At 48.6% G+C, this 26,772-nt stretch overlaps 1 protein-coding gene across 1 annotated transcript; it reads right to left on the reverse strand.

Annotated features, from left to right (window-relative positions):
• Positions 1-1,205: 1,205 nt before the first annotated feature.
• Positions 1,206-7,045, reverse strand: LOC144153612 (uncharacterized). The gene is made up of 3 exons (XM_077685262.1): positions 6,893-7,045; positions 1,828-3,996; positions 1,206-1,350 (listed from the first exon to the last, which is right to left on the reverse strand). Exons 1-3 carry the CDS (start codon positions 6,927-6,929, stop codon positions 1,289-1,291), a joined length of 2,268 nt encoding a protein of 755 aa, XP_077541388.1. The 5' UTR covers positions 6,930-7,045; the 3' UTR covers positions 1,206-1,288.
• Between the last annotated feature and the right edge of the window lie 19,727 nt (positions 7,046-26,772).

Below are 26,772 nucleotides of genomic sequence, written 5' to 3' on the forward strand. Positions count from 1 at the left end.
ACTCCGCGTAAAACTAGGCGCCTATTTAAAAAAATTGGCCGCGTATCTGCGCCTTTCGTTGCAAATGCCGTCAAAAGACGATAGTCTTTATCGGCTTTTGCGAAGTAAATGCCTCCCTTCGTTTTCCCGCTCACCTCTCATGTTGTTCCTCTTGCGTCGCGCTCCTCCCAAGGTAAATACGCCAAATGTTTGCTTAAATCATTTTAAATTTCCCGTGTTCCACTGCTCCAAACCGGGTGTCTCGATGCGAACGCTGCCGTACGGTGAAGACGAGCGTTCATCGAGACGCCCTACTTCAACGTTTATAGAACCGCGTTTCCCTACTCCACGTGCGTTGCAAGCAGAACGTGGAACCTATTTAGTGGAACCTTGCGTAACTGTTGCCGGTTGATTTCTTAAAATGGCGCCAGAAGCTGTAGTGACGCGGGCGACAGCAGGCGACGGCGGAGTGAATTCTTTTTTTGCAGTTTATGAAGTATTTAATTTCGCAAAAGTAAAGCATGTTTGATTTTTTTATAAAGGAACACTGCAAATATTACTTCTGTATTGATTTGTTGTCTCATATTTGCGTAATATCTTGTTCTTCTTCAACAATGTTGACAAGTATGAGCATTACACCGGACATAGACGGGTATTTTTAGCTCTGACTATATAAGACTATTGCGCAAACATTGTTTTGCTTTGGCCGGGTGGCTGAATCGAGTCACAGACAGACAGACGGACAGACAGACATACAGACAGACCAAAATTTCTGGGTTTAAGTAGCCCAAGAAAGACTATCGTCTTTAAAAAAAACCTGTCGACTTAACTTTGATCACCCTGTATACGCACGTGGACACTGTGTTTAAAGAGGCTTTCGGTTGGTGCGCATGTCTTCAGGACTAGCGCAAGCCTTTTGCGCCAAAATTAGAGCATGGGATACTAATAAAGCACCTTTTTATGCCCACATAAGGATGCGTTTTTTTATTTAACGAGGCCTGGGAGAGGGTAGCGGTATGAGCGATATACGTTGCTACTTCTTTAATTATATGAAGCTCGAAGACTGTACGCCGAATTTTTAAAACAAGAAATATTGTGGTTTTGTGTTTATCAGTAATTTTATCCATCTCTCTTATCATTTTTTCTCGCCATTCCTTTCCCATACCTCTTTTTATTCCTTGTTTGCAGAGCTATTGAAGTGAAAGAAAACAAACCGCAGGTGATAGTTAATTTCAGCATAAATTTATTGTGGAAACAAGCATAAAAAATGGCCTAATTACAAGTCAGATAATGACAGTATCGAAGTGTTTTAGAGGGCGACGTGGCTCTGGACTTGGGTGCTTTCGTCAGTCTTCTGGATGAGGTCTGCAACTGAAGGAAACAGTGTTATTAGTATTGGTGTCATAGACGCATTTCATAGTAGTTTTAGACGGGCTGACAAATTCCTAGAGGCCAACAATCTGTGGCAAAACGCCGCGTTGCTGTTAAGGAAATATGCGCAGTTGTCTTAAAAATTATCTTACTAGGACCACATTCTCGACAACTGGCTGCGTCAATTGCTAAATGAATGAGCCCACTGCTTGACATATTGGTAGGTCACACTCTTTCGGCCAGCTAATACTACAATAACCGAATACTGCCAAATTTCTCAGGTGAGTTGACGACTGCATGTGTGTTTCAGACCAATTTAAAAAGTGATTTCGGCTGAAGTGACTTTTAGACTCAATTGAGTATGGCCAGTTTCAGCGATTCTGATTCTGGTATTTAGCTTCGCTGCGTTTCTGCAACCTAATTTACCGCCTAGAATAATTTGTTAGACTAGAGTGATATTCAGGGAGTGTTTCTTACCTGAGCCGCCTGCAACCACTGGGGTGGTTGCAACCACTGCGGGGCTAGCGACCACTGTGGGGCTATTAACCACTGCGGAAGTTTCAACCAGCGTAGGAGTTGCTACTGGAACGGACTGGGTTCTCACAACTTCATGAACGACTGGTACTGGTTGAGCAACGCTGACAGGGTATGGTACTGGATGGGGGACTGGCTGCGGGACTGGTACTTGGACTGGGTGCGGGACTGGTACCTGAACTGGCCTTGGAACTGGCACGTGGACGGGGAAGGGGCGTGGAACCGGCACTGGACTTGGAACTGGGACCGGGACTGGCCTTGGAACTACAATCTTTCGGTCAATAACCACAAGCTGGGTCGCAACTGGGACGGGGAAGCCTGCTGGTGCACCGCTGAGGGTATCAACGACCAGACCTCGCGCAGTCTGGAAGCCAATGAAGCCGACGCGGACGCTGGTGTAGGGGTCTTGGTGTAGGAGTCTTAGTCCTCCGTAGCCGGGGGCACTGAGGATCCCTCCGAGCCCTCCAAGTCCTCCAAGAAGGCCTGGGTATGATCCTCCGAAGCTGGGGTGACTTCCGCCAAGGAGACCTCCGGTCAGTCCTCCGAGGAGGCCGGGGTGTGATCCTCCGAATCCGGGGTAACTGCCACCAAGGAGTCCACCGTTAGGTCCGCCGAAGAGGCCAGGGTAGCTGCTGCCGAAAGGTCCACTGTGGTGACCGCCAAGGAGGCCAGGGTAAGATCCTCCAAAGCCGGGGTACCGGTTACCAAAGAGTCCGTCAAAGAGGCCAGGGTAGGAACTGCTGCCAAAAAGTCTGCCAAGGAGGCCGGGGTAAGATCCTCCAAAGCCGGGGTAATGGCTACCAAAGAGGCCACTGGTAAGTCCTCCAAATAGGCCAGGGAAAGAATTGCTGCCAAGAAGTCCACCAAAGTGGCCAGGGTAGGAACTGCTGCCAAAAAGTCCACCAAGAAGGCCAGGGTAGCTTCCACCGAAAAGACCGCCATTAAGACCACCAAAGAGGCCAGGATAAGCTCCGCCGAATCTGGAGAAAACACCTCCGAAGCCTGGGTAAGAACCGCTAGAGATGTGGTGGTTAAATCCACCTAGGAGACCAGGGTATCCACTGAATCCAGAGAAAACACCTCCAAAGCCAGGGAAAACTCCGCTGGTGAAGTGACGGCTAAAACCACCAAGGAGGCCAGGGTAATGTCCACTGAATCGGGAGAAAACTCCTCCAAAGCCAGGGAAAGATCCACCGAAGCCAGAAAGAGCCCCTCCAAATCCAGGGTAAACTCCGCTGGTAAAGTGACGGCTAAATCCCCCAAGGAGACCAGGGTAATGTCCACTGAATCCGGAAAGAACGCCTCCAAAGCCGGGGTAGGCTCCGCTAGAGAAGTGACGGCTAAAGCCACCTAGGAGGCCAGGGTAAGCTCCGCCAAATCTGGAGAAAACTCCCCCGAAGCCGGGGTATGCTCCGCCAAAACCGGAGTTGAATCCGCCGAGGAAGCCAGGATAAGCTCCTCCGAAGCTAGAAAGCGAACCACCGAGAAATCCGGGGTAATGTCCGCCAAAACTGGAGAAAGAGCTGCCGAGAGAGCCAGGATAAGATGAGCCAAAGAGACCATGACTAACGCCGCCAAAACCAGGGTAGAGTCCTCCAAAGAGTCCGTGACTAGATCCTCCCAGGAAACTAGGAGAGCGACTACCAACGAAACTATGGCTGCCGAAGGAACCGGGGTAACCAGGGTACGCTCCTCCGAAGAAACCGGGATAAGCGCCACCAAGGAAACCATGGGGGAATCCTCCATGGAAGCCAGGGAAGGACGAGCCAGGGAAGCCAGGGAAGGACGGGCCATGGAAGCCAGGGAATCCAGTACTGACCGTACCAGTGGTGCTGACTGTACCTACTGGGCTTACTGGGCCAACTGCCGCAACCGTTTCGACTGTAGAAGGTACACCAGTAACACCACCGACTGTTTCGGTAACAGTAGTGGTAGGTGCTACGACAGCGGGAGCGGGTTCTACTACAGCGGGGACTACAGGCGCTGCCGCTGGGAGGTCCGCCAAGGCAGAAGTGAGGGCGGCTGTTCCTGGTGCCGTGCCGAGAAGGCCAGCCCCACCAATCTTGCTGAGAGTCTTGAGGGTCTTGATGGAAGCGGCGCTGGCAAAGCAGACTGCAAGACGCAGAAATCAAATAGGAAAAAAATTCAGTGTTGTACTACATGACAGGCAAAATAGCGTAAGAAGGGTAGGTGTTTATTTTATTCAGAAGCGCAGCTCATAGTAGATTCGTGGTGTTTTGACTTGTGCAGGGCCATCCGCCTTATGCATGGAGCACACACGATGCCCGTTCCCACGTGATCTTCGTTTATTTATTTATTTATTTATTTATTTATTTATTTATTTATTTATTTATTTATTTATTTATTTACTTATTATTTATTCGTTGGCTGGTTGGTCGCTTGGTTGGTTTATTCATGTGCATCTCGCACTGTGAATCGCGAGATGGCGTAAATTTGTCCGTACATTGTGTATTAGGTTACAGTTCTGTTACACCCGGATTCTCCGCCGCGGCTTCCACTTTCCTAGTGGAGGCGAAAAGCAAAAGCGCCCGTGTGTGTTCGAGATTTCGGCGCACGTTAAAGATACCCAAATGGTCAAAATTAATCCGGAGCCCTCCACTATGGTGCTCCTCATCGCCTGTGGAGCGTCGGCGCGTCAATCCCACAGTCAAATCAAAATCTGTTACACCACAACGCTTCTGTACTCTCGTTATCGCTCGCTGGAGTGGTAGTACACCTCCGGAAAATTGTGTTGCTTTCCTACGCTTGCGCACGTTTCCATTCATTTATTAGTAGCGCTGCGCTCAGAAAACCTTTATGTAGGGTTGTTTATACGGCTATCCGGTGTGATTTATCTGACTTAGATCGTTAGAGATGATTGATTGATTGATTGATTGATTGATTGATTGATTGATTGATTGATTGATTGATTGATTGATTGATTGATTGATTGATTGATTGATTGATTGATTGTAGGGTTTAGCGCACAGCCGCAACTCAGGCGATGAGGTGCGCCGTCGTGGAGGGCTCCGGATTAATTTTGACCACCTGAGGATCTTTAACGTGCGCCGAAATCTCGTACACACATCCTTAGAAGAGAGTGTGCGGCTCCAAATGTATTGTGTTTTCCCTCGTATTTATCCCTGCTGCATGAATTTCACCCAAATAGTATTTTTCATTTATCTAATCCGATGCATTGGCGCCCATCAACTTCTTTCCCCGTTTTCATTACCGTTTTCATATCTGACAAGGATTTTATTTTAAGCCATCACGTAAAAGATTTTCCATAAACGTATTTTACTGAAAGCCAAAAAAATTTAGTGTGATAGTGGTTTGAGTAACGACAGTGGTAAAAATAACCAGAAAACGCACCGAGCAAAGCACGCGTCTAAACCATGAACTCGAGAAAACGCAACACAAGAAACAATAACATAACAGCTTCCATTCCGGCGTATCCAAAACTGTAGCACTCCGGCTGCCAAGAATTTCCATGTTAACTTTGGTGCAGATCTAGGAAAACACTTTTTTACAGTATATTTATAAAGCACAATTGCGATAGCGACCAAAATGTCGCTAGAGAACGTCAATATGGTGATCATTATCTCATTTGTGCTGCGGTGCTTAATCACCCATTGAACTGAATTCTGTGGCGTAAAACGTTAACCAAATCGCACGTTTCTTTTTCGAGGTGCATCTAAGGTTTTGGGGGCACATTTTTTTAAATCGTACTTTAAGGGAGAAGCTGTGCCAGATATCATGATTGTTTAAACTATCTTAATTTGGATCTGGCTTTCCATGTGTGTGTCGCCGCAGCTTGCCATGAATGTACAGCCTTTACATCTTATTTTGAATCTCAAAGACAAGATTTAGGATATGGCGCATAACAACGATTCTTCTGTAATCTAACTTCAGCAGAGCTGTTCCAATAAAACTGCAAATACGTAGATTTTGGAATAAGTAGAAAGCCATGTGCGGTTACATGATTTAGATTTACATGATGACGTTCACATTATGACGTCAACACGGAAGCTGGTCGCACTAGTGTATGCCTAAAAGAGTTAAACCAAGTCGAATGTTGGTAAGACCAGGGCAGCAATAGAGGGGGCCTCTAGCTTACGGGTTCCGTAGAAATGAACTCGACTTGCTTATATTGTATCGGTTACTAAGAGATGAAAAATATGCGGGCGCGTCTCTAACCTTTCTCCCCTAATTGTTATCCCTGTCATCACGGTTTCGCCACACCATTTCGGACAGCTTATAAAAACATGCTTTGTTGGGGTGATTTAAAATGGCTTTTCTCCGAGCTGTAAACGCGACGTTTAGAAAAAAAACTAACAGGACATAATTACGGGAGATCACGCAGATTGAGGCAATGTTGTCTCGGCTATGCAGTGCGGTTCCAGCTGTGTGACAGACTTGTCTTGTACTGATACAGTTCGCCTCCCCTCTCTCTACTCCTCAATCCCCATCGAATTTATGCCATCCCATCCCCTTTCGCCGTCGGGTAATTGAGAATTAATACTACTATTGCTGACGCAGTAACAAGTGATCATTGTACATGCTCTGAGTAGATTGTGCAAAAAAGACAGTTCTGAACAATGCACAAAAAGACGAGGGCCTACTTAAAACTGGTCAATTATTAAGGTCAAGTGGTATAAAACGCAAACGCCATCATACATTTTACAAAGGCGGAAACTAAACCTTAGGCAAAGCACTCAGAATCCCACCTTGTGGGTAAAAAATGATCTCATTTGTAAAATAATTTCACGCATGCCAGCTGCATTTTATTTCTTGGTTATTGCTAAAACGGTACAAAATTACATGTTGTCCTAACCACTGTGTGCAATGTCTCTTTTAAGAGCTTTGACACTAAAAGGAAGCTTTTTCTAGGCATCTACATGTTTGATAAGATATTTTATCTGCGTTTTTTAAAGAATGTAACCAACCCGGAAATTATAAGCCACATAACTAGAACAATAGAGTTTAATGAGGTGCTATTCTAACTTACCCGCCGAGAGCAGCGTTAGCGCAGCGAAGACCTTCATCCTTGCTGTGGATTTGTGACCTCTCTCGTGCTACTTACGCACCGCCGAAGCGAGGTGGAAGTTTTGATTTAGATCCCACGTTTTATACCTCGCCTTTCCCTATCTTCGAAACTCCGGCTGGCTCTCTCAGATTTCAAACTTGCGTCAGAATAGCGCGCGCGGAAAAAAAAATATTGTTTCCGCCACAATGCCGTTCACTGGAAAGGAGAAAAAACTTTTACACTTCTGTTCGAAGCATATTTTCCCTATTTTCCGTTCCGGACGTCTCTACGTTGCCCGTTTTCGCAAATAATTGCCGACTGCCTTCTTATTGTTTCCATTCTATTGTTTGTTCCCCGAAAACGTCGTGTGGCGCACGCAGCAATGTAAGTGCAAACTTGTGCGCTCTTTCGTATTGTTGTGTCAAGGCCACATTTTGAGGCAGATGGTCAACAGCTGATTTCAGAGGCTTCGTGCGAAGCGCACTGACACCAAAGTTCTAATTTCTCGAGACCTTTTTACTAAATTTTTGTTAGACTGATATTTCAGTTGTCCAACTGAAGAAAGTTTTGATGAAGTCTGTTAGGAAACTGAAGAGAGTTCTGGCAATCCCAACGTGACCAAGAAGAAAGGGGATTCGTACGATGTTTCAAATAGTATCACTCTTGCAGCTGCAGCTGAAGGGTTCCGCATCCAGCGCAGCTGCCATTTTTTTTTTGTGCTTGTAAATTCATGCTTTTGAAACGTACACAGCGACTTACGTGGGATTATTTTAAGGCGCAAGCCGCATGCGTCTCTTCGGAATGCTGACCTCGAATGACCCCGGTGCCGACAGGAACGATGCAAAAACACAAGCCAGCCAAACAAGGTCAGAAGCTAACCAAAGCCTGCCACCCGCATATATGATGAAAAATTATTACGAAAGTTGAATAATAATTGATTATAGAATCGATTGTAATAAGTATTAAGGTGTGATATTGGTTGAATAAAATGTATTTTTGAGAATTGATATGAAATAGGATGGATTAGCGTGCAATAAAAAGAATTCGAATGAAATAATGAATTCGAATTCAAATAAATAATATTCGATTGCCGCGATCGTAAGCGGTGCAGATGACGATTTTTAATGCAATGTGCCATCACATCACTACCTCCTTCCTCGTATGCGCAGCTTTGTTTGCCCCATGAGTCCCATTTAGGGGAGCGATAACAACCTATCGCTCGAGCTACCTGCGCCTGCCCGCGCCACTTCGCGGCCGCGGCCACCGCCCTCACAGCGACCAAGCTGGTAGAATACGCGGCTCCCTCAGTGCGCCTGTCGCGTGCCCGGCGTGTTTTCGCGTCCAGTGTAATAAAGAGAAATAACAATATACTACCCGGAATCGCTGTAGAACTTAGGTCGCGGCCAGCTGCCCAACGAGCCAATGAAATCCCGGCGCCTCCGCTGCCAACGATCGGATCGTTTGTAGCTCGAGAGCAAAAGCTCCGACCTCCGATGGGAGCGGCGAGCCGGCGAGAAACACCGGCAGTGCAGAAGCGACAAACACAAACTCACGACGTGTTTGGATGTTCTTTATTTACTCCCCGTCCAAGTAGATGTCAGTCTCGCAAGGACCTCCGCTGGCTGCTCAATTGCGTTACGCACACTTTAAAGTTTGTTTTAAATATGTTCTAGGTTTATTTCCCGCTGATATTCTGAAGATGATGTGTGTGTGTTCATATCTCCCAGGTTATCCCGCTTCAAAATTTTGTGTCGGTACTCCTTTAAGGAACCGGATACGAGGGCGCATAACGAGTAACCCGGCGCCTCAAAGCTTTGCTGGCCGTCCACTTTTGCAGGACAGGGCGGCTCCTCGATTATTGCTGATGCTAAAGCCTATCTCCCCATCCATCCTCCCCCATAACTGTGCGCACTGTGGCACTCCCCTCACAGCATACTACAAAGTCTACTCATGCCCCCCCCCCCCTCCCCACCCTCCCATTCTAATCTCATCCCCTTCGCTTCCCCTGAGCAGCGGGAGTCAGCGCTGACCAGCTCAGCCCCGGAGTGACAAGCCCTGGTGCAACTAGCTCTAGATTCAGCACAGGCCCGCGGTTTCCTAGACTTGGGAGGCTTGAAACTCTCTCATTACCTCACCCTTCTTTCTCAATAAAATAGTTTTTGCCTCCTCCCTCCTAAAGAATGTCTATGTGGACCAAACGAAGAAACCCATCTGCCGTCTGTGACGTATCATGTGTCACAATCGAGCCGCATAAAAACATGGTTATAATAAAAGTACCTAGGCCATTGATGTTTTACAGCTAAACTGTTTAGCAAATCGTATTTTTTCGTGTCCCCAGTTAAAAATACCAAGAAATTGCTGAGCACCGCGGGCCTCCCGGCGACCGCCCGGCAGGTAAAAAAAACAAGAAAATGCTTAGCGCTCGTGTGTGAGTGCCTCGCGACGCCCGCCCAGCGTCCCCTGCGCACGTTTGTCAAGCCAGCATTCCCACTTAGGGAGATTGACCAAGATTGCGGGGACCGTCCGGCAGGTAAAAAACAAAGAAAATGCCGAGAGCTCGTGTGTGCGTCCAACGCGGCGACTTCCAAGCGTCCCCGGCGCCCGATCGTCATGCCAAGCATAGGATGATCGGCAAAGATTGGCCAAACAAACTCCATCGTTCGCCGTAATCGGAGCAACACTTGCTCGGAACGAGAAAGACACGTCATAACGTACGTGCCTCCAAGGAGATATCCAATGATTATCACTCCCAACAAAATGGGAGAGGCCCACACTTAGAGCAACAATGATGGGGTAAAGGTCGTTGTGGCAGCGAAGGAGAAGCAAATCGGCTGCAATCGAGGACTTGAACCTTCGGGATGGTCGTGAAGGTTGCGTAAGGCTATGTTCAGACTTCCGAAGCAAAAGCCGTATCGTGATCTATATACGTAAAAAAATGGAGGGTCACGCAGTTCGGTTGGCTGAGACGTGAAATGACGTCATTCTTTAAAGTTACTACGACAGTTGCGGCGACAATCTGAACCCGGCCGAAGCTTCACTACCTTCAAGTCTTACGCGTTGGTATGACTTTCCTTCATTTTATTTCACATACAACCGTTTGTACCGCCTCTAAAATCCGTCTTCAGGGCAATGTACTTGTGTAGTAGTGAAGCAATCTTAAAGAGACACTAAAGTGAATTCGTCAAATTTCTGTTTTTTTTTTAATTGCGTGGACTGGCTCATATAAACAAAATGTTCATCGTTTATCTGGTCGGTAAAGCACTATTTAATTGACAAAGCTTTACAGAAGAACAAAATACCTTGCGACATTTGCGGCGGCCGCAACAGCTAACAGCAGTCACGCGTATTCGAGTTGCGATATGAATGAACGGTGTCCACGATAGGAATTAAAACCAGTGTTGCTTTCGGTTCTGTGCCACAGCATGATTGTGCATCCTAAGTTATTGTTGGCTAGGCATTCTCAATATGTCCGTAATCGGCATACTGCATTTCTGCCATGTTGTCGGCTGTAAAATGCGTCAGATAAGCCTACCAGCACCGCTTACTAGAGTCGTAACGCTCACTATAGGCGCCTTCCGCGTAATTGGAGACGCCGAACTGCGATGCCCTTCGCCCCCACTAGAACCACTAGGTAAGGTTTCAGAGTATCGGCACACTTCTCTGTTATTGTTGTATGCCGCCGACAGCGGCCATTGCTTGAACCGCGTCACGTGACATTTGTTGATTCTGGAAGGCCCTTGGGCGCTGAAATTTTGGCCCCTCTGTGTTGCCGCGCGCGCACTCTTCGATAAGTCGTGATTTTCGGAGTGCAGTGGGGCTGTATAACAGTTTTTAAGCCACCAGACAGTAGCGAGTTTTAGCTGACCGTTTTTCACGGTTCGCTCCGCTCCGATAGCAAGCGGGAGTGCCATTGCGCATGCGTGGCGCGCTTGGCCGCGAACAGCATTGGCTCCCGTTGCGCCGACCGTGCCGCTGATACCGGAGCTGGCCGGCGGGAAGGCGGAAAAAGCCTACATCGCTTCCCACTGGGAAAGAACTAAAGTGACCTAGCGTAACCCATAGCCACTTAAAAAGCGTAGCTTAATTAGTGGATTTAGAATAACCTAGAGCCACTAAATAAGCTACGCTTGCAAAGCCTGACCCTTTCGCACCGGCGCGCTGTATCTATATCTTCGAAAAGCAAACACAGCTGTCATGGTTGCCAAACGGTGCCCGGGCCAGTTCCACCCGTCAATGTTAGCCACAATAGTGTAACGGCGAAATTTGGTAAAATATCTGCCGTTACGGTAGCATGATGATCGCAGTGAAGCAGTCGAGGCGTTGAAGAAGTTTTAAGGTTAACTTGTTTACTTTACTGGTGACTTTGGTTGACCTTTAACACTTACAAATTGAAGGAGTACACTTTTTACATCAAATGAGAAAAACAGTCCATAGATCAAGAGTACTTAACGGGACATGGCTGACTGGATCGCGGTCTCCCGGCGAAAGGGCCCGACGACGGGCGGCAGAGTTTCTGCAGTGAGTCCGGGTGCAGGCCGCCCGCCGCCCTCAATAGCCGGCGGATCCGCGTTATATTCCCGTCAAGCAGTCCGGTGGGGAACGTATTAGGGGGAAAAGTGTATCCTGGAGCGTGCGGACTGCGGGGAGTAAGGCTTTCTGCAGCCAATTGGGGAGACGCTTGTAAACACCAATCAGCCATGTTCCCGCCAAAGTGAAAAGGACCAATCAAACACAGACACAAGGTTTGAACCCGAAAACGCGCGCTTGGAGAAGTATGGGTGTAAAGAAATTAGTTCAAACAAAACGCAATAAAATAAACAGTGGAAAAGACAGAAAGGTCGTCTGAAGTACACTGAGGACCCGGAGCCCGAAAGCGACCAGCGAACATGCCACGAGGGGAATGGAACGCCGCGGACACGCTGAAGGCAAAGCTGCGACGATGGTCCCCCTCGACATCCGCGTCCTCTGGTCGGTCAGCGCACAGACACACTCGCGCATGCGTTTCTTAGAAAAAACGGGGGCTAGGCGACCGAAGAGGGGTACTACAAAATATAAAAAGCAAACTGAACGGGGGCTCCGCGACAATGCGGCTCATAAAGCTGACCACCCTGGCGTCAGGCACCAAAATGGCTGCCGCCGTGCGTCAGTGTCGTTACTCTTAGGTGTGGCTTATTTAGTGGAGATTGCCTGGTGGAGATTGCCCACCTTTTATTTAGGAGATTGCCCACCCAATATTTAGTGGATATTGCCCACCTTTGGAGATTGCCTGGCTTGTCACTGTGTCGTAACAGGCGTGTTCGAACCCAGCCGGGAGGCTGCTGATTCGGCACTCTGCCCGCAAGCAGTCGGGGGCTATGTCGACACCGCATAAAAGAGAACTTTCCAGAGCGTCAGTGCCCGTCTGCACGGAATCTGCCAACTCGCTCGGGAAACAAGGAAGTCTGCAGGGCAAAATGGCGAACTGAGGATAGAAAGCGTTTCCGTCACGCTGCACGCAGCGCTTCTTACCCCTCGGCCATAGGCACAGCGCTGCGGGTGATGGAAATATAAAGTATAGGTCGTACAGCCTTTTTTTTTTTTTTGCAATAATCATGCACCGCATTTACCCCACGCAATTCCCTTATCTCTGCCCTTATTGTGACATACCCGACACCTTGCCGCACATGATCCTGGAGTGCCCTTGCGAAGACCGCCGCCCAGACCCACCTGTCGATAGCCAAGCGTCCTCAACAATACAGACTTCCGCACCACAAAACAACGCAAGCGCCCATACCACCGGTGACCACGACATCGCTGAAAAGTGGGAGGCACTGCTCGTCTCCGAGGATCCGGAGAACCAGAAGAATCTGGTGAACCGGGCGAAGACGGCAGCCACCGCCAGAGGTTTCCTGGACTGAGGAGACCTACCACCTCGGACCGGCAAGGGCCAAGTCCTAGCTAGTCTTTTCAGACAATAAACGTTTATTTCTCTCTCTCTCTCTTTCAGTATTCTTATTCTACTTCTTCAATGACCCATGTTTAGTAAGCGTCCCCGAAATTCCCACGAATATCTTATCTGTAGCGAATGTATTCCTTAGGGACTAAATTTACAATAAAAGTTGCGGTTCATTTTAATTCCGTAGTACCTATATTACATTCGATGATTCTTCTTCTGCTTTAAAATAGCCATACATTTTCTACTCGCGTACCAGCCAGCGTAGCGTCGCAGGTGCGTTATGTGGAGCTGCGGGACTTCATGGACTCTACTAAGCTAGATACAGTCTACAACCCAACAAAACAAAGGCATAATCTTCCATAATCTTCCAGGTACAAATAGTGCCATGGCTTAGTTTCACCTGCGCGAACGAACTGCGACAACCCGTCAGCGGCCGGCCGACTGACTTGGAAGGAAGTTCGGCGGCCCAAGCCGTAGCGCAGTCATGCCAAGCCATCTCGAGCAAGCGTCATATGAAACGTCACAGGAAATAGACAAGGAGGATGCGGAAAGGATGAGAGCACTTTCTGATTGATTTTTCTACTAAATAACATCGCGTAAATGCAGCGACAGCATAGAAACATGGCCTAAGGATTTCAGACTGCAATTCGCGCAAGTAATCCCACAAATTTAAAAATCACTTCAGTGTCTTTTTAAAGAGTTTCGGTGCATAGCTCTCTATAGGTAAGCGAGTGGCCTTATGGGTCATTTCTTAAAACGTCCTTGAGCCTTCCTACTCAGGTATCAGATTGCCTAATATGCGACGCCTGAAAAAAGGTTTTTTATGGCTATACTTTCGCCTGTGAAGCCGACTTTAATGTGCTAGATTAAATATCAGGCCGGCTTTCTAAGAATTTATTCACGATTCCCAAGCCGGAGTTCTTAAATTATTTGCAGCGAAGCTGTTAGCCTCTAGTTGGTCGAAAAATTTCGTTTCGCAAACAAAAAACCCAGGCAGGGCACGCCATTTCTCGATTAAGACGCCGAGCGCATGCGTCAGGCTAATCAGGCACACAGCATAAAGCTCAGTATTCGTTAAAAAAAGAAAACAAGCATAGAAACCGCATAACGGATGATAAAGTACCTGTGAACAATGTGACCCTTACTTGTTGGATGGAATTCGGCTGCCATTGGGCCGCAATCGGCATCCCCCCGCGCCTTCTCCACGCATGCACACACCACGACCAGAAATGCGGGGGTCCGCGCGTTGCTTGCCGCCAGGGTAGCAAGGGGCCCCCACGGGGAATCCAGGGCGGTGTCGATAGCCGGAACAGAATCGGGTACGGGATGTACTCGGGAGAGCTGCGCTCGATGTCTTGCTTCGACGGTGGGTTGTAACCGCAGGTGTAGCTCATTTCTTGGGGACTGAGATAGCGCTCTCGAATCAGCTCTGAGAAGGTTTCCAAGCACATTCGCTGAAGCTCTGCCCTGGTCTCCTCGTAGAGTGGAAGTGGTACCAGCACATTTTTCACTGACGGGAACAAACCAAGCTTGGTGATGACTGGTTTTCCAAGTAGGGCTGTGCGTTGACCAGGAAGGATGTAGACGTTTTCCACGCTTTTTTTCTGTCGTTGAGCTTGAAACGAAGCCTTGCTAGCCCCGAGATGCGCAGTCTTTCCATCCGTGCCCTGAAGCCTCCGATCGGTGGTATTTAGTGCGACGTGCTTGAAGAGGTGTCGGAATTGTCGCTCCGGGATAACAGTTTCATCCGCTCCCGTACCGATTTTGAAGACGACGGTCTGTGACTAGACGAGAGGAGACACCTCCCACCTGGATGAAGCAGTCACCGCCGTGAGGGCTAGGAAACATCGAGTATACTCGATGTTTCGTAGATCATCTTATGGTCGGCAAACGGTCGAGAAATGGCCCTTTTTTCAGCCTTTCCGGCAGTTGCAGTCTTTAGCAGGACATGCGTCCCTCGCGTGACGTTCGTTGCCACACCATTCACACAATGGGACGTTTTCCTTGGACCCTCTCGTGTGGTGTGTGGTTGGAGGTGGCGTTGTAGCGGGGTCTTTAGCGGGTCTATTCCGTCGTGCTTTAAGAGCATAGAGGTTAACGGCTTAGTTTGCATGATCGAAAGGAGTTCTGCCTGCTTCTGTTGTACTGCCTCATTCTGGCGAGCGATGGTTATAGCCTTCATGGGGTCTAAGCTGGGGTCAAGCTGCAGAGTTTGCGACAGTTTGTGGTTCTTGAGGCACATGACTAGTCTGTCACGGATTAACTCTTTGCGGAGCTCCCCATAGAGACAAGTCTCTGCTAGTGCGTGCGGGGCTGTGGCGAAATCTTCCATGGACTCACCATCCATCTGGACCCGGGTGTTGAATTTGGCCCGCTCGTAGATGATGTTTCGGCGACGTATGAAGTAGTCCCTGAAGCCCTTTAGCACAGCGTTGAAGTTTTTCTGCTCGTCAGAGGTCAACTTGAATGTGTTAAAGATGTCTTTGCCTGGAGTCCCATGAGGTAGACCAGTGCGTCCACCTGGCATTCTTCGGGTCGATCGCTTAGCCCTGAAGCAGCCCGGTAGCGGAGAAAGCGTCCCTTCCATTGGGGCAAGTCTGACGGTGAGGAAAAGGTGAGCGGGTCAGGTGCCACAATCTGGAACAAGACAGCACCGCCGTTTTGTTGGCCATCGAGGATGAGTCGCCCGAGAAGGCTGCAGGCTGGTCGCTAGTCGAGATAAGGTGCGTAGACGAGGCAGAAGCGCCGAACCAGCAGGCTAGCTTCGGCTTCAGGACGAGGGGTGGTTGGTTGTGCTGACGTGCCTTCAGGCGGAGAGCAGCGGCCAGCACGTCCCACTTCCGACACCATGTTGGATGAAATGCTGCTGCTAATTGGGCCGAAATCGGCACCCCCCCGCGCCTTCTCCACGCACGCGCACATTCATTCATGTGTTTCTAGCACGACGGTGTTTTATGCCGAGTACACAAACCTCACCGACGTCATATCCGTCACCGAAATGACATCACCGGGAAAAGTTCCATTGGCGCGGCGGCACCAGGTTTCGAGCGCACGATCCCTCTGGCCGCAACGGGAGGTATAAACGCTCTACCGACTGCGCCACGAAGTCATACCCGAATAGCTTTACGAACGAGCCTTATGTCCTTCCCTCTAACTTCTCCATTAAGGTAGTGCTGCCTTCTAGGAGAGGTGAAGCAAAGACGTACGTCATGACGATAATGAGCGCCGATAGTTGGCCCCTCGATAGAGCAGCGCATAGCAGCGTAAGCTGCTGGGCTTATCCACTCGCCGAACTATGCGAACCGAGCTACGAACTCTTCCTCTCGCGTTCCAAAAGCTGAGCTCGTCGCAACGCAACCTTCTGGCGTACACGCCACGGAGAAAAACCGGTGTGGTCTCACCTTTGCCGAAGCGACACCCCAGCAGGATGTCACTCGCCAAGCACACCCACAAGACTGCTGCCGACCCGCAAATAATGCTCCTTTCGCTGTAGTGTACCGTGACTTCACCAAACGATTCGTTGACAACCCGTTCGGTTTCGTTCACACGGTTGGCGAGCGCCTGGGGTTTCAATCGGATTTACGCAATGCGCCGGCGCGTGAGATCTAGTGTCTAATGTTGATGCGCATAATGGTGCCATACCGAGGAAATATAAATAGCGATGTGCAAGTTCATATCGATGCCTAATAAACATTCAAATGCTCCTGTGGAGGTGCATTTCACGTTTGTGTTTTACCGATTCCTATGAAAGAAGGATCAACCACATTTTTTTTTTTGTATTTTTGGTCAAAATATTTTTAACCCTTACATTTTTTTTGCTATTGCAATTGTCAAACGCACAGCTAAAATAACATTGCGAGTAGCACTTCCGCATGGATATTTTTTCCTCAAATGTGCCTAATGTTTACTTCGTGATCAACAATGTTGACATTTATGAAATGCGTTTCCGGTATTAGTGGCTTCGAAAATTTTCGCCTATATAAACCTCCTGTTCAAGCATTTCTTTCCGCCAGATGGCTAAATCTAAGAACAGACAGACATACATACAGGCAGACCAAAATTTTTGGGGTTAAGAGGCCCATGAACGACTATCGTCTTTAAAACTGCCGTTCACTGGTGCTGTCCGCGTAGGCTGCGGTCATGACGTCGCCCGCGAGACGTGGGCCAAGACGCCGCTGCTAGGGGCTATACGTTAAACTGATCGGGGGTTTCAGTAGCTATGGTCATTCCCGTGTTTGTCGGTATATTTACTTGCGCGTGCGTTTCAATTTACTTGGTGCTTGGATTACTGGATGTAAGTTGATGCGCGTGAAAATAAGCTCGCACGAGTCAGATTCTACGGGCTTGTTTTATAAAACAAGACGGACGATCCCTCATGGCAAGTGACTTTATGCGAATAATAACATGTGTTCTGGATCACGTGAGCAACCCTCAAACGTATCTTTCATTTTTGATTGATTGTGGGGTTCAACGCGCCGACGCAACGCAGACGATGAGGCGCGCCGTAGTGGAGGGCTCCGGATTAATTTTGACCACCTGGGGATCTTTATCGTGCGCCGAAATCTCGTACACACGGGCGTTTTTGCTTTTCGCCTCCATCAGAAAAGCGGCCGCCGCGGCCGGGAATCGAACCCGCGACCTCGTGCTCAGCAGCGCAACGCCTTAGCCACTGAGCCACCGCGGCGGGTTATCTTTCATTTTTACCCGCGGAGCTATTCTAGCGCTGGCCTTGACGTCAGTCTCTGCTGGTATCGTGTCACGCTCCCTCTAGAGCAAGTTTTCGAAGCCCCTTAAGTACTGGGCCTGTTGGCGTCTGCTGTCGTCGTCGTAACGCCATCTCATGTAGTCACGATAATAAAACACCGGGAAACTCGTTTACGCCTCGCTCTAGAACGTGACGCGTACTAAAAAACACCGGGACACTTCTTTACGTCTCGCGCTGGAGCGCTTCATAACACGTACTAAAAAAACGCCGGGACACTGGTTTACGCCTCGCGCTAGAGAGCTTCGTGCTTCAAAGACAAGAGAATTTTTCAACAAAGCTATATACCTCTTCCCCCAAACGGCTTCATCTCCGTTGGCAAAAACACCATGACGCCAAGAATACACTTATACATTGCATGCTTCGCCCCTCCCCACGTTTCACGTTAGTGGAGAAGGCCCGATCTCTTTCTGCTGCGCGAAAACCGGTTCGCAGAATCGAAAAAATAATTGAAAAGTAAACAAGAAGGTTCTACGGGTTTCATATCGTTACGTCGCCGAAGGAAAGAGGTGAGACGAAAGATGAGCCGGGGTGAAGCGATCTATTTACCGGGGGTGATGTTACGGGGCTAAGGTGGGCAATGCCTCACAGTTCCCTGAACCAACAACGATGACGACGACGACGAAGTGCCTGGCGCGCACCATGCGCGAGCTCTGTATAGGCCTCCATTTAAATATCGTATATAGATCGCATCACCCCATCTCATCGTTGTGACCGCGTAGGAATGTTTCTTGTGTGTTAGTCCAGGTGATGTCATTCTCGGTTTCTTTGGTGAAGGCCAAGTCCGGGCATGTGTCTCTAGCGCGTTCATTCCCGGACCTGGTAGGATTTGTTGGGTCATTTATGCAGATCAGTCCCATCTGTTCAATTGCCCTGAGAAGTCCCTCTCCTTTCTTACTGTTTCGCTGGTAACACCATTCCTTGTTCGGAGCATTGAAATCTCCTGCGATGAATATTTTGTTGGTTCTAACAATTTTGGTAGATTCCCAGAGTAGATCCTCGAAGAATTCGTCCTTTTTTGATGGAGAGCTGCACACATTTAAGACAAAGTCGCTCTTTACCCCCCTTTTGTTTGGTACAACTTCTATAAGCGTTGCTGATGGTTGTACCGTAAGTAGGGTGTGGTGAATTGTCGTGATGTCCTTTTTAACGTAGGTCGCTACTCTAAGGTCAGGCGTTGCTATTATCGCTGTGTAGCCCTTTATATTGGTTTTGCTTCCTTCTTCTTGTGAGCATATGATGTCTGGCTTTATTGCGGGCGCTTCGATGTATTGCTCTAGACTGGGTTTTTTCTTCCTTATGTTACGGCAGTTCCACTGCCAGATTTCCAAGTTTTCATTTTCCTCTTCAACCCAGCTAGCCTGAATTGTGAAGAGAATCACTAAAGGAAGAGCCGGATTGAGGGAAGAGGAAACATTAAGAATCATGCAAGCCCTCGTCACGAGTAGGCTGGCGTACAGCTTACCGTATCACGGCCTAAACAAACAAGAAGAACGAATAAACATTATCATCAGGACGGTGTATAAAGCAGCACTGGGCCTACCATTGTACACGTCCACGGAAACATTCTTTCAATTAGGATTGTACAACACCTTCGAAGAGATCAAGGAGGCATTAGTAATCGCCCAGAAGGAAAGGCTTGCCACCACTAAAACTGGGAGATCCATCCTTTGGAAGATAGGTAGCCCCCCAGAAAAAACACGACTGGACGCCATGACGGACTTAAAACCTGAGCAGCGCAGTCAGTCACATCAAAACCCTTCCTCTACCGAAAAACATGGATCCCACTGTACACAAAGACCGAAGGCAAGCGAGAGTCAAATACCCCAGAAAAAAAATTCAAGCATCATGGAAACACGGTATATACGGATGCTGGAACATGTGACAAAACCAACGCCACACTAGTGGTCACAGATTTCAAGGGAGCTCTGCAAGATTGCATGACAATTAGACAGTCAAACACAGAAGAAACAGAAACTGGTGCCATCCTCATGGCAATTCGACTCGGCGAAAAGATGAGCAGAAGTCTGAACATAATAACAGACTCCTAGAGAGCAGTATTGAATCTTGCCGCAGGAAGAATACCAAAACGCCTCAAAAACCTTCTTCCACCTCAACTGAAGAAAAAATACAACATCACATGGTGTCCCGGACACGAAGGACTGGAGGGTAATGAAGCAGCAGACAAGGCAGTGCGGGAACTCACACACCGCACACCTGACGATCACGCTTATCACACCCCCCTCCCCGAAAAATATGGAGAAAGACTCTCGCTCACTAGGCAAAAGTGAAGTACCTTTCCTACTCCACACAAGGAATTAAATGCTATAGAAGCTCAAATCCTGAGGCAAATACAAACACACACGTACCCACATAAATCACGACTGGCAAAAATGTTCCCCAATTCCTTCCAAGAAACGTGCACAAAATGCGGAGAGATAGCCACGCTATTTCACGCAACCTGGGCGTGCCGCGCATCTGGCCCCAGGAAAACAATAGTATACAGATTAATCCTATCGAGACATGGCAGGCAGCCCTTACCAGCTCATCTCTCGAAGATCAGCTACGTCTGATCCAGAGAGCCAAGGTGGGAGCCGTTGCATCTGGAGCCCTGAACGTCGGGCCCCAGCCATGAACTCACTCTCAACTTTTCACCCCCTTCCCCTTCCCCTTTCTTCTCACAATAAAAGTTCTACTACTACTACTATCTCATCGTTCGTCTAATCTCTATCCTGCCGCCACGTAACAATATTTTTATATTACAGCTTATACTGCCATCAAAATATGCCTTCCAAGCAATGCACTAGTGCATGGAGGTGAAGCCAACCTTAATGGGAGGCACAAGTGAATTTGTCAAACTTCTGCCAGCCAGAGGTTTCGTCGTGTAATGCGCCACAAGAAACTCCCAAAGCGAATGAGGAGGAGGGCAGTTTTTGGAGGCGACCACGTAGTAAGATAAAGAGGAGCGCCGACTTCGCTCTCCGACGGGCCCTTAATGTCCCTCACTCACGGAGCAACTTGCTCACCCCGTCCGGGCGCGACGGGGGGACCCATTCCGTAAGCTTTGTAGTCTGCTTTATGGAAGGCTGTTTTGAGTCGGTCTTTGCGCAGCTTCGCGTCCATTGCGCGTTTCCTTCCCAAGGCTTGATTAACTTGATGGACAGCACCTCCTTTATAACCCGAACCCGACTGATTTAAGTGGTCGTACGGCGAAGATACGTTAAGGATTGATTTGCAGGTCGAGAAGACGAAATGTAGAGACCATATACAGATACCTGGCCAATAGAAAAACACCACCTTTTGCGCACTGCTTGTCATGCATCTGACTGCGTTTTCTAAATTTCCTAATACCAATTCGGTTGTGTTTTAACAGGTATTACAAAAGACGAATGGAGCAACTGGTTCTCATAAATACCGATTATAAAAGTTCCGTCAGCTTTCTCGCGATTCTCAAGCTTACGAAACTGTTTAGTTCAAATTTCTATAAATGGGAATTGATTGATCGATTGTGGGGTTTAACGCGACGACGCAACGCAGGCGATGAGGCGCGCCGTAGTGGATGGCTCCGGATTAATTTGGCCACCTGGGGATCTTTATCGTGCGCCGAAATATCGGACACATGGGCGTTTTAAATTCAGAGCATTTCTTTAACTCACGATGTCACCCGGCGTTGTCGGCGTGCCTTGGCGTCCGCAACAGCCGTTCCAGGTGCGCCCTCTCCCCCACTCCTCCTCTCCCGCATCACGCTACCCTCCTCGCTCTCAACAACAGGTCCGCACCCCTCCCCCTACACTATATAAAAAATAATACTTACCGGCGCCTGGTTTCGATCCCACGACCCTGCGGGCGGAACGCAAGGTACATGGTGCTCTACCCACTGCGCCACAAAGCCGACACAGAATGGAAGGCTACGAACGTGCCTCATATCCTTGACTCATTCAAACTACGTCAAGAAGCTGCTGATACAACGCATTCACTATCACCAATTCCCCAAACACTAAACGTTAACGCAATACATCCACCCCCTATGCGACGCATTTACTCGAGTCCTCCTCGCGGGGAGATGAGCCCTTTTTTGCTTTTTGCCTCCATCAGAAAAGCGGCCGCCGTGGCCGGGAATCGAACCCGCGACCTCGTGCTCAGCAGCGCAACGCCTTAGCCACTGAGCCTCTATAAATGGGAATCACTAAGCTTATATGTCGAATTGTTCCGGTGTCTGTGCTTGTGTCGCGCGGTGGTTTAGCCCCGGGCTAGCACACCAGAATGGCTAGGTTCCACTGTCTCACCCTTCCAAAGATGCTCCTCTCCGTTTTCTTTCTGCAGACGCACGACCGGGCTACAGCGCCGGCGTCCGCCGCTCTAGCCCGGCCATGGCCGATGCTGCATTGTTCGGGACACTGCCCCCGCGAATTCCAGGTAACGGCTGGCAGAATCTCTGGTTTCACTCTTGGTAGAGCTACGTGTGCGAATTCCAGAGACGTCGCATGGGCAATTGTTGTGGGTGTCGTTTACAGCTTTGCTTCCCGACCACCTTCACGTCGTGGATTCAAGCCAATTTTTTTTGTTTGCATTGCATAGAATGGCTCAAATGAATACACTTTTCATCCGTTTTTTGGTCGATAAAGCAGTATATTTAATTCATAAAGTCTTAAAGAAAAAAAAATACCCTTCCAAAGTTGCTGCGGCAACAACAGCAGTGACGCGTTTTCGAGATGCGATGGGATTGGACGATGTCCAAGATTAGCAATCAAAACCAGTTTCGACTTCGGTTCCGTGAAACAACACGTTTGGAATCCGACATTACCATTGGTCGGCATTCTCGATATCACAGTAATCGGGATGCCGCGCTTCTGCCATGTTTTCCGCTGTAAAATGAGTCAGATAAGACTAGCCTAGGCGTACGCAGTGGATGAACGCCGTTGGCGTCTCCGGGGGCGCTCAAATGCGAAGCGCATTGACCCTACCGTTGGAGCTTCGCTGGTTTGTGTTTGTATCGTAAGAGGCATGCTCGCACCAGGCCAAGCATCAGCGGATTCGGCGCCGTGCCCACTAACAGTCGGTGCTTATTGCAACACCACGCCAACGAGAACTCGCCAACGTGTCAGTGTCAGTATGCACGCGTTCTGCGAACTCACTCGTGGAGTAATGAACAATACGGTGCAAAAATGGTGAATTCAGTATAGAAAGCATTAACTCCCAAAAAAGTACTATCGGGGATTCGAATTTCCGAATTGCAGAACAAAGCGCCTAATGATCGAGACTACTCGGCTATGAGCCACCACTGGGAGGCTCGGAAATGTAAAATGTATATTGTTAAGCCTGTTTACATTTTGATCTAGTTTCAGCATTCCCAGCTGCTTGGATTACTCTTTCTTCAATAATGCTCATGCAGAAAGTGTCCCCCAAATTTTCTCAAATATCTCACCTCTACCGACTGCATTCCTTAAACAGTAAAAGCGATCGCAAATGTGTGGTCGTGCTACGGACCGCTGCGCTGGTTCCCAAAACCCAAAAAGTGCTTCCCGCACCATGGTTTCACTTTGTACGATAAAAGTTTCGGCCGGTTTTAATTCCTTAGTACCTATAAACACTTTGCTGACTTTTCTCCCGCCTTTATTCCCCTTCGGAGAATTTTTTTTTTCTAATAGCGTGGCAGTCAGCGGATCGTCGTATGGGCGCTTTTGTGGGGCTACTTGGACTTAGAGCTTGATACAGTCTACAAACTAACGAACTAAGGTCACATTTTTCCAGGCACAAACCGTGTCGTGGCTTAGTTTAAACTGAGCGAACGAAAGGCGACGACCCGCCGGCGGCCAGCGGATTAAACGCTGGTCGACTGATTCTGTCGGAGGGTCGGCGTACCGTGCAGTAGCACAGTCAAGCCAAGCCATCTCAATTAAGCGACATACGAAACGTCATAGGCAGTCGTCAAGGAGGATGCAGAGAGGAATAGCGCACTTTAGAATGGATATTTCTACTAAATATGGTCGCGTAAACGCAACTATAATCTTCGAAACATCGCCAGATCCCAGACTACAATTAGCGCAAGTACTCCCCCAAATTATAACAAATCACTTGTGTCCCTTCAATAATATCGGTCTAAACTTGGTTTTTTGTAATCTGACCTTCCCACACTGCTTTGTTGCCCAGGGAAGCATGGCCATCGAGCATGATTACAGAATAAGGCTCTTGCTCTTAGGCTCTTGAAAATGTACCAAAACTAAAAATATTCAATGAGCCGCTAAGACGACTACAATTACGCCGAGTGTTATTTACTTGTTGCATTTAGTTAGTTCATAGTGAAGTTGTAAACGTTACAGAATTGCTGTCTGCTGTAAATACATCGCCATATAAATACGGAGCGAGTAAGGTTACATAAAACGACGGTAACTTGCTCTACTGGACTATGTGGGAAAAGATTGCCACAATTAGTCGCTAAAACGACTCTAACATTATGCGCAAGAAAAAAGAAAATTCACAGCATATCCACGGGGTGAATGATGATGAGTGGGCGAAGCTCCTGAGGGGAAATCATCGGTAAAACCGTGACTCTTCAGTGAAAGTTCGCCCACTACATCTGTGTCCGAACGTAACGTCTAGAAAGTCTCGCTTAAACCGCGCGTCGGCACCTTGGGGCTGAGCTCGCCTGATGCGTTTTGCAGACGCCTCACGAGCTCTCACTGCATCGGGGTCTGCCTGCCGATACGCGCGCTTTCTCGCCGCTTCCCGTTCTCTGACGTTTTGGAGATCCTCTTCGCGCTGCAGCCGTGCCGCTTCGCGTACGGCAGGGTCCTCGCGCCGTTGCCGTGACGCTTGGGCCTCTCGTTCTCGAACGCTGGGATCTTGGCGGCGTCGTCGCGCAGCCAGACGACACGCTTCGGCCTCCCGCTCTCGTACGGCAGGATCTTGGCGGCGGCGTCGCGCAGCTTCACGGAGCGCTTCTGCCTCGCGGGCTCGCACATCTGCAGCCTTATCCATCGGGCGACTCCGAGCGCGCGCCAACAGCGAACGGATTTTATTACAACGCTCCCCGCCATCTAGTAAACAATCCAAGAACTAAACTAGAGGTAGCCACGCCATCTAGTAAACAATCCCAGCGCATCTTTTCATCATATACAAGTACCGCCATCTAGTAAACAATCCAAGAACTAAACTAGAGGTAACCACGCCATCTAGTAAACAATCCAAGAACTAAACTAGAGGTGGCTACATACATACGTCGAGGATGGACAGACCCACGCCCTAAGGAGCTTCGCCCCTAAAAAACTGGAAGCTAAACAGAATCTCTGTAAAAACAACCCACAGCCCCGCTGTCTCAGCAGATTTCACACGGGGTGGAACTTGGTTTAACTTAGTTATTGCTTTTACCCTAAGTTGCGTAGCATATATGTTTTAGTACAGCAAGGGCGTCGGGGTCCAAAGATCCACAGGTCGGTTGGGTGAGCTTTCAGCGTTTGTGAGTAAAGTGTTAGGTGCTATTTCAGTATCTGTGAACAAAAAAGACCGCCATGAATGAGAAGTAATACTAGTATAAACATTTATTGGTCCCAAATAGGTGAGGGAGTTGGGGGATAAAGTGAGATTGTATTGAGGTGATCATCCCGGCAGTTGGCGTCAGCAACGCCGACCTGGAGAAGAACCGTGAATGTGAAGTAGAGAAAAAAAGATAGTTACGAGGGTGTGGAGGGCCTGTAATTTAAAAAATTGAGGTTTGTCATAAGGAACCCTGAAATTGGCAGTAGTGAAGCACGAAAAGCGCCAGGAGTTGCAAAGCGCGTTCGTTACTAGAACAAACGCAGGGAGGGCCTGACTCGCACTATGGAAGCGTCAGTGACGTCTTCCCTTCTGACGGGGCTAGGATATGCAATGTGGGAGAGACGTTTTTAAATTTTATCTCGTAAAGGCATAAAAGGGGGAATCTGGCTAACCTAAATTTGCAATCTAAAACAGTGAGGTGTAAGAAATTGTGTGTGAGCATTTCACTAAAGTGTTGCCGTCTCGCTTGCTCACAGGCTGTTGGAGGACTAATAGCCATCTTCCACAGTTTCACGAGATCTGTAGATAAGGACGTTTAAAATGTGTGACCTATTCTCAGACTGCATATAGATTTTTCCGTGAATCTGTTTGGTTGAGTTGAGGATATCTACCTAACTCTGGCTCTATTACGTGCAAATCGTTTCGTTTATTCACCTGTCAATCTGAGGCTGCTGTACTTTTCTTCATCATAAGTATACAGTTTGGCTCCTTATTCTTTCCACCCGGCCTGAACGCGCTCAGTGTGCTACATTTTTTAAACGCTGGTTAACAAAAATGTCGTATTTCAGCTCCTTTTCTACTGTTTTTTGTGCGTATGGGAAACGTAGAATATAGGAAACGCTACAACACAATGTTTGTGCTTGTATAAAGTGGCTCAGTCGATGGCGCATTTTTAGCGTCGATCCGTGAAAAGAGCGAGCGACAGGAGGAAAACGTTTGAGAGAGTGGAGAGGGAGCTTGGACAGAGCTGCCTGCGACAGGGGAGAGAGCTACTTCCGCAGTGCTACCGTTGTTGTCAGGGAGACGTCAGGCCGAAACGCGGCTCGCCACCGGCCTCTTCCTCTATGCAGAGGTCCCACGATGTGTCGACTGGGTTCGTGGCTCCTGTACGCGTGGGAGAACCGAGTCTTCAGCCCGTGGACAGTGGCAAAAGAGGACGGAATGGGAATGACGGCTACGATAAGCTGATACGGGAGGCAACAAAAGGAGTTACATGCAGCCAATGCCACTGCAAAATCGAGATACGGGGCCGATGAGGTTATTAGAGAACTGCGCATGGTCGGCACCGGGCACGAAGGATGAGCCAGAAGCGTCACGTTGCGGACTCCTGAAGCCGGAGATGGCGTGCGCGTCTGGCCGAGCCTCAAGTTCACGAGGACGAGATGTTCCCGCATTCTTAAAAATGCACCAAAAAGCCTTCAATTAAGTTGTACGTTTTTAAGTGCAGAGCACTTTACGTGCTCGCCTTGTCGTCCGAGCTCGCTCGCTCGACCCAAGTATATAGAGCCCCAAGGCGGTGTCCCGGGGTAACGCTGTTGTTCGCGGCGTACCTCAGAGGCTTCGAAAGCCAGACGGTTTATATAGTCATAAGCATTCGAAACTTGGGAAACGCTGGCACTTGTAATACAT

Source organism: Haemaphysalis longicornis, unplaced genomic scaffold (genome assembly GCF_048455015.1).
Source record: "Haemaphysalis longicornis isolate Haplotype H1 unplaced genomic scaffold, Haemaphysalis longicornis Haplotype H1 scaffold_9, whole genome shotgun sequence".
Taxonomy (NCBI): Eukaryota; Metazoa; Arthropoda; class Arachnida; order Ixodida; family Ixodidae; genus Haemaphysalis; species Haemaphysalis longicornis.